Genomic DNA, 7622 nt, shown 5'->3' with positions numbered 1-7622 from the left:
GGGGGCCTCTTCATTCTCTTTCCCTGAAGTATCAGCAGGGATGGATTGCCCTGGGTGGAGGTCTGATACAGAGCTCTCATGATATAAAGGTGGTCTCCTTGGGTTCTTCTGCCAGAGTACAAGCAAGGCTGGAAAGTCCTGTGAGGTGGCCTGATATGGAGGCTGCCTTTTTTGGTTCTTTCCTGTCATGCTCTACAGAGAGCCACCCCCACGGCTTTTCTTCCTGCAAAAGAAATGGAGGTGCCACCTCCTAGCTGTTCCCCCAGGGCCAAATCAGTCACTCAGTTTGACTCCGCCTGGATCTAAGCCTCCAGCTGCTGCTTTGGCTCTTGGTGGAAAATAAGAGGGCTGGAGAATAACATTTGGCCTCGAACTTGGGCCTTCCAGCTGTTGTTTGATTACAGCTCCCATAGTCCCCAGTAGTCGCAGTAGCCAATAGTCAGGGTTGATGGGAACTGTAGCCAAACAGCAGCTGGAGGGCTGGAGTTGTGCAGCCCTGCCCTAAATCAAGCTTCCTCTTCTGCATCACCATTCCATCCTCTTCCACACGGGGCAGATCTCTCTTCAGGGCCAAAATCCAGCCTCCTAGCCATACATGTTGGGGCAGACAAGCTTTGTATGAGCCTCCTGGCAAGGAACTGTCTATCTTGAGCTACATCTTGAACCTCTCAAACATCTCTTGGCCCTGAGTGGACTGGCCAAGAGAATCTTTTCTGTAGCTGAGTTTGACCCAAAGACCTTTTTACCCAACTCTACCCAAAGAATATTCAAAGCAAGACATATGTATTTTCTTTAAAATAAAACATTTTATTTTTTTAAACAATAAATATGCAAGTTTTATAGCTGTTCTATCTCTACATCCTATTAAAACAAATATTTAATATTTAAAAAATATATACACAGCATTTTATTGCTACTTATGTAAATAGTAGCACAGTTGTCTCTTTTAATTTGCCTTCCCCTTCTTCCTCAGCAACGTCCAGCTCCCTTAGAGGAACCACGATCCCCATAGTGGCTTCTACCCTGGCCAGTCTGCTCCTTAGCCGCCTCAACTGCCCCCTCAGTGCCTTGAAGCTTTGTGAGCATTCCTGGCAGCTGCGGATGTCTCTTTGGCCTTGAAGGAGAGAAAACAAACAGGGTGAAGGGGCCTGTCCTCCACCATGTCAGTCCCTGCACAGACTTCTAGTTCCCTTCCATGCCCAGCACTGACTCCTCCCCTCTGTCTTGAAAACCCTCCATGGCTATGTACCCCCCGGTGAACTTGCACCTCATCAGGTTGATTTTTGCTCTTCCAGCTTCTCTGTCTTCAGGAGCCACCTGAAGGTCTCCTGCTCTCTAAAACAACTCTTTCTCTTCCCTCTCGCTGACCCTTGGGTCTGGAACAGCCACTCAGATGTGGCCCCTCGTCTCTCTCCTATCCCTCCAATGATACCTAAAAACCCACCTCCACTGCGCAGCCTTTGGCGTAATGCCTCAGTAGAGGCAGCTCCATAGGCTTGAATTGAATGCCCCTTATGCTTTCCTCTCCCATTCCTCCTCTTCCTCACTTCTCTCTCCAAAGCCAAACTTTAGACTGTATGCTCCTGGTGGCAGGGAACTTTTGCCCATGTACATTGATGACACTATAAGGAGGATTTGCAATATGCACAATTGTATATCATCCTCGTTGGTTTGCTGTTTCATCTCAGCTTAAACTCATTAGGGCTGATATTAGTTTTCCTTTTAGCATTCATATTCTGCTCTTCCTCAAGCAGTTCAGGGAGGTTTATACATGGTTATTTTTTCCTCACAATAACCCTAAGAGGTAAGTTAGGCTGTGGGACAAGTGACTGGCCCAAAGTCACCCAGCGAGTTTCATGGCTGGATGAGAATTCAAACCTGGGTCTTCCTGGTCCTAAGGAGCTGCAGCTGAAATACATACACATCTTTCCCCCACTTGCCCCCACCTCAGCTTCCCTCTACTTCTTCTATTGTATCCCTGCCTCTGTTTTTAGACTATAGGTTTTTTAGATTGTAAAATCACAATGAGGATGGAAAAGGTAGAGGTTATGGAGTGCTGCCTCTGTGAGACTTACAGTCACGCAGCTGATGGACCTGCATCTCTACCAAATTCTGCAGAGTTTCTTTCACATTGCTGAGGTCTGGCTCCAGAGGAGGTGGGGAAGGAGGAGGAGGTGGAGAGGGATGCAGGAGGAGGGAAGAGGTGGAGGTGGAGGGTGGGATGGAGGCAACCTCCAGGGAGGCAGAGGACATTGATGAATCAGACCCAGAGGGCTGGAGAAGTACAGCAGGGCCTGCAGGAACATCTTCAAGAGGGAAGAAGAAGCAGGAGGTCAGCTGCAAAGGCTGACATCCTACCACACCCACCATCACTTGCCCTCACTGCTCACTCTGAGAAGCTGCTTGGATTACAGGCACTGGAGCTTGGACACCTGAAAGACAGAAAACGAAGGAACACTTCAGCAAGCACTGACAACCCACTCACAGGCCTCCCCTCTGAAACCTTAGATACAGACTCAAATCAAGCATTTCAACATGAAAGAAACAGAGCAAAAGAGCCGTTCTTAGCCCAGCAGCAATTTCAGGGGCATGCTGTGAACATACCTTCCCTTTCCCACCGCTGCAGCTGAACTTCACTGCGGATAAGCCTTGTCCGCATGTGTCCAATTTGCAGGTTGATGGCCCAGAGAGAACGAGGGAACTGTTGGGAAATGCGGCGAACCCTCAGTTCTGCAACAAAGAGAGCAAAAAGGAACAAATGTTGTATGTGCTGACCAGGCTGAGTACTGGTGACTTGCAAAAAGGGCAGTATTAGGGCTTAGTCCATCATCTGGGCTGGGTATCAAAACTGCAGCTGATCTTTGTGCTGGGTGTATATGCAAAATGTTTCTGAGGTGTCGCAATACTTACACAGCTGGACATAGCCATGCTGTAACCCTTTGAGGAGTTCTACTTCTTGCTGAAGATAATTATCAGCAATGGAAGGCTCTAGTAAGGGCTCTGACACAGAAGCTGCTTCCTTTGGAGTGTCTGTGAGGATGGAAGGACCTGGCACTGAGGTAGCCTCAATGAGCACTTTCCCCAGTAGGTCATTGGTGATGCAAGGTGTTGGAAGGGGCGCTGGCATCGAGGTTTCCTCAATGAGCAGTTCACCCAGGATGTTGTTGGTGATGCGAGGTGCTGGAAGGGGTTCTGGCACGGAGGGTTCCTCAATGAGCGCTTCCCCCAGGATCTTGTTGGTGATGCGAGGTGCTAGAAGGGGTTCTGGCATGGAGGATTCCTCAGTGAGCTCTTCCCCCAGGATGTTGTTGGTGAGACGAGGTGCTGGAAGTGGTTCTGGCATGGAAGGTTCCTCAGTGAGCTCTTCCCCCAGGATCTTGTTGGTGATGCGAGGTGCTGGAAGTGGTTCTGGCATGGAGGGTTCCTCAATGAGCGCTTCCCCCAGGATGTCATTGGTCATGCAAGGTGCTGGAAGGGGTTCTGTCATGGAGGATTCCTCAGTGAGCTCTTCCCCCAGGATGTTGTTGGTGAGACGAGGTGCTGGAAGGGGTTCTGGCACGGAGGGTTCCTCAATGAGCGCTTCCCCCAGGATCTTGTTGGTGATGCGAGGTGCTAGAAGGGGTTCTGTCATGGAGGATTCCTCAGTGAGCTCTTCCCCCAGGATGTTGTTGGTGAGACGAGGTGCTGGAAGTGGTTCTGGCATGGAGGGTTCCTCAGTGAGCTCTTCCCCCAGGATCTTGTTGGTGATGCGAGTTGCTGGAAGGGGTTCTGACATGGAGGGTTCCTCAGTGAGCTCTTCCCCCAGGATGTTGTTGGTGAGACGAGGTGCAGGAAGGGGTTCTGGCATGGAGGGTTCCTCAGTGAGCTCTTCCCCCAGAATGTCATTGGTGATACGAGGTGCTGGAAGGGGTTCTGGCATGGAGGGTTCCTCAGTGAGCTCTTCCCCCAGGATGTTGTTGGTGATACGAGGTGCTGGAAGGGGTTCTGGCATGGAGGGTTCCTCAGTGAGCTCTTCCCCCAGGATGTTGTTGGTGATGCGAGGTGCTGGAAGTGGTTCTGGCATGGAGAGTTCCTCAATGAGCGCTTCCCCCAGGATGTCATTGGTCATGCGAGGTGCTGGAAGGGGTTCTGTCACGGAGGGTTCCTCAGTGAGCTCTTCCCCAGAATGTCCCCCAAAACATTGGGGAGTCCCCCAGAAAATGGTGCAACATGGGTTGGGTTTCTGGGATGACCTGAAAGAGAGGAAATAAAGCAGGAATCAGGAAATGATCGTGGCTTGTAGGCCTGAGAGAAATGGCCTCCCTTTTCTCCCTAGGTTAGCCAGCTGGGAAGTAGCCTGGGATTGTGGGTGAGGTGGGCCACCCAAGGAAACAAGCAAGGAATGAAGAGGAGTACATTGCATAGCACTGACTGGCAAGACAGCCCTCACCAAGTACACTTCAGAAGGGAGTGCAATGGCCAGGCTCTGCCTCCTGTACATACAAGTGCAGCTGCCTTCTACCAAGTCATGCTTTTGGCTCTCTTTGTCCTACTCTGGCTGGCAGCCACTCTTGGGCAGAGGCCTTTTCCTAGCTAGCTAAGATCGTTTAACAGAAGATGATGAAGTCTCAACAGGAGACCTTGTGCATGCAAAGCAATTGTTCCACTACTGGGCTATGGGCTCTCCCTTCTGTGTGAGGAAAGAAGCTTCTCCTTTGAGCAGAATGGGAGCTGATGGTTGACATGGACTATCTCTGGTTCACGAACCAACCCCCAGGTACAGCCTCTTGGTCTAGTGGGGGGGGGGGTCCTTGAAAATCTGCCTGGATGCCATAAGCAGGAAGCATAGCTGTGATCTCAGGAATGCAGGCCTGGCTCCTATAGGTAGAAAACTGTGGTCGGAGAAAGAAAGAGTCTCTTTGGTCTGAGCTCAGAGCACATTGGCCAGGAAATGTTGCCCTTGTTTTCAGGTGATCCTCCAATTCCATCTTGACCCATGTAATTGTCAAAAAATGAGATACTTTGGAAACAATTAGCTTCCTCTTCTTGAAGGCAGGGAGAAAAAGACCCAGAGGATGTCTTGGGGCTGGGTGTGGGCAAAGGGTTCTTGCAGGACTTTTTCAAAAGTGCACAACCTCTAAAGGAGAATGACCAAACCTACCTGCCTGCTGCCACAGCCCTTTCCCCATCTCCTCTTTGAATGGAGGATAGCTAGATGTGACTCACAGAGCCTCCCCCCCTCAGTCTCCTCTAACACTTTCGGCTGCATCAATAGCAAAGGATAGAGGTGGCTGAACCTGCCCTCCTGCTATCCATCCATCGGATGGATGTCTGCCCATCTCTCTCCATTGTCTAAGAGAAACAGTTCTCCAAGGAGGCTTTCCCTGGGGGGCTGGGGAGCCCTGAGGAGAAGCAGGCACTCTCATCATCCATTTACCTGTCAGTGCCCCCTCTTCATCTTCATCCCTGCAGAGATATTCTTAGTAGCAAATCACAGGAAAGAGAGGGTCTCCTCCCCCAGTAATACTAGGGGTATTACTAGTATGTGCCCTCACTCTAATTTTAATTCACATGCAGCCAAGTATGTCCTCTCCCATAATCCTTATAGGTGGCCCTGCTAATTTTGGATGATTCCATAGTTGGGAGCAGTGAATGTAATTGCTGCTGAATGTCACTCACTGCATTTTGCTCAGAGTATTTTTCATTGAGGACTGACTGGTTTTGGCAGGGCGGGGGGTGGGCCTGCTCTCGTAGTTCACAGTCATGAGCCCAGCTTTCCCACCCCTCTCCAGTGTAGTTTCCCCACTTTTTAAAAAGTCCCCCCCCCCAAAGGGACACATACATGCTGTTTTGTGTTTTAAATAGGAGGGAGGCAGCCTGCCAAAGGTATCAAGGGGACAGTTGACGAAATTGGCATTTGATTCAGCAGCCAATTACTGGCATTCTGAACAAGGAAAGGAGATGGGCTCACCTTGATGCGGCAGTATATGCCAAACCTGGGTTTGGGCTATGTCTGAACACCTCCCGCTCATCACTCCCCCCCCCCATCCCTTCAGCTGGCCACACCAGAGCCAAAAGCATTAAGAGGAGTCAAGGGTAGAGAAGAGAGCAACTCACTTTGGTTCTGCCTCTGGATGAGACCTATGGGAACATGAAAGAAGAAAAGGTTAGGCATGTTCTTGGAAATAACATGGGGGTGCTGGGGGGCAGCTTTTGAAGTCAGCTTCAACTGGTGGGCAGGATTTCCCCACAACCCCCCAAGTGGGCCCACAGGAGCCAGCCAGTAGCTACTGAGTGATACAGCTTCACCGGTCTAGGACCTCCAAGCTTAAGAAACACAGTGGAAATCAGCCAGGCAGGTGACCTTCGAGGGCCACCTGCATTTCAAGGAGAAGCTGTGTGGTGTGAATAGTGGTGATGAACTTGTGACCACTGAAATTCCCACAGGGAGCACAAACACGTGTGAACACAGCAGGCTGGGCTTCACTTCTCTGCCCAGACAGGCTAAAACAACGGAAGGGCATCTTTAAAAACCAAGTCCACACCGCCATTAGATTTTGCTTCACCCACCATTCCAGAGACTTACCTGCAGGCCACACATGACCAACAGCCAATCTTGACAACTAAGCTGATAAACTGCTAATAAACTGACAGCCGAAGACAGCCAATTTATCGAAGATGCTTCAGCTAATCTAAAACGCTGCCAAGTGAGCCTGCTGCAGAATCTTCACAGGTTTCCAAGGGGAACCATGATGGAAGAATTCTGTGGCTGACTGTGAAGTCACAAGTTACTGTTACTGGTCATGCTGGCTCTGGTTTGAATCCAAACACTGTCTTGGGGGTGAGGCTCAAAGTGTCAGAGCACCAGGGGCGAGTCATCCCAGTCCTGCCCTCCCTGCTCCCCACATGTCACCTTCTATTCATTTGACTTTCCCCTTCTGTTAAATTCTGAAGGAAGGGGATGCTTGTGGATAGGGGTGGGCTGCAGCTGCTGCTTGTATAGTTGGACACAAAGTTTATAATAAGCCTTGCATGAGTCCTCTGTAACATGTAAGAGGGCAAAGGCAACAGCCACATCCATTGCATGTCCCCAGCTAATTTCCCACCCAGAGGCGTATCTAGGGGAAATAGCGCCTAGGGCAAGCACTGAATTTGTGCCCCCTGTCCAGACATCTGACACCCATCTTTCAGATAACTTTACTATAATATCAGCTCAAAAATACAAGTCAAGCTCACTAATCTTTTAAAATTTCAAGAACTATTTAGCAGTGGATGTAGCCAGACCAAAAAATGCTGGAAAACTACAAATTTCAGTATGCTGGGGGCTCATGAAATACCCAAATACTATGTGGAGGTGTACTTGGAAAACTAAACAGAAATGCCTATCTAATTCTCTACTATGCACTGTAGCATCACTATTACATAAGTTTTAAAAATAAACAGAGAATTTGGCTTTTCCCAGATACTCTGAAAATAATTAAAGGATATGCAGAGTAAACTGTGTCACTGCTTGGAATATATTCTAGTCTTTCAGAAAGACAGTTAAAATGAGAGAAAGAGAGCAAGAAACTCCCAGTGGGCCTTAATACTAAGAATTTCACACTGATTCAAAGACAAACTCACCATTAATAGCCATATTATCA

The 7622-nt window shown here is 49.3% G+C and overlaps 1 protein-coding gene and 1 long non-coding RNA gene across 6 annotated transcripts; both read right to left on the bottom strand.

Annotated features, from left to right (window-relative positions):
- Positions 1-792: 792 nt before the first annotated feature.
- LOC128322561 (protein FAM222A-like) lies at positions 793-3748 on the bottom strand. Of its 5 annotated transcripts, XM_053244039.1 has the most exons (4): positions 2911-3522; positions 2605-2730; positions 2391-2432; positions 793-2306 (listed from the first exon to the last, which is right to left on the bottom strand). In XM_053244039.1, exons 2-4 carry the CDS (start codon positions 2657-2659, stop codon positions 2047-2049), a joined length of 357 nt encoding a protein of 118 aa, XP_053100014.1. In that variant the 5' UTR covers positions 2660-2730; positions 2911-3522; the 3' UTR covers positions 793-2046. The 5 variants fall into 5 exon arrangements, with proteins under 5 accessions (XP_053100014.1, XP_053100010.1, XP_053100012.1 ...); XM_053244035.1 differs by having other exon boundaries at positions 2605-3748; XM_053244037.1 differs by having other exon boundaries at positions 793-1114; positions 2605-3748.
- Positions 3749-3967: 219 nt separating this feature from the next.
- LOC128322562 (uncharacterized) lies at positions 3968-6678 on the bottom strand. Its single transcript, XR_008305778.1, has 3 exons — positions 6566-6678; positions 6097-6120; positions 3968-4232 (listed from the first exon to the last, which is right to left on the bottom strand). It is a non-coding gene; the product is annotated as an uncharacterized LOC128322562 (long non-coding RNA).
- Between the last annotated feature and the right edge of the window lie 944 nt (positions 6679-7622).

This window comes from Hemicordylus capensis, chromosome 4, assembly GCF_027244095.1.
Source record: "Hemicordylus capensis ecotype Gifberg chromosome 4, rHemCap1.1.pri, whole genome shotgun sequence".
NCBI lineage: Eukaryota > Metazoa > Chordata > Lepidosauria > Squamata > Cordylidae > Hemicordylus > Hemicordylus capensis.
This window is presented reverse-complemented; position numbering and strand designations above follow the sequence as displayed.

Bases quoted from the DNA above. Each gene is read 5' to 3' on its own strand.
- LOC128322561 (XM_053244034.1), bottom strand. From the start codon at position 3,703: ATGCCAGAACCACTTCCAGCACCTCGTCTCACCAACAACATCCTGGGG.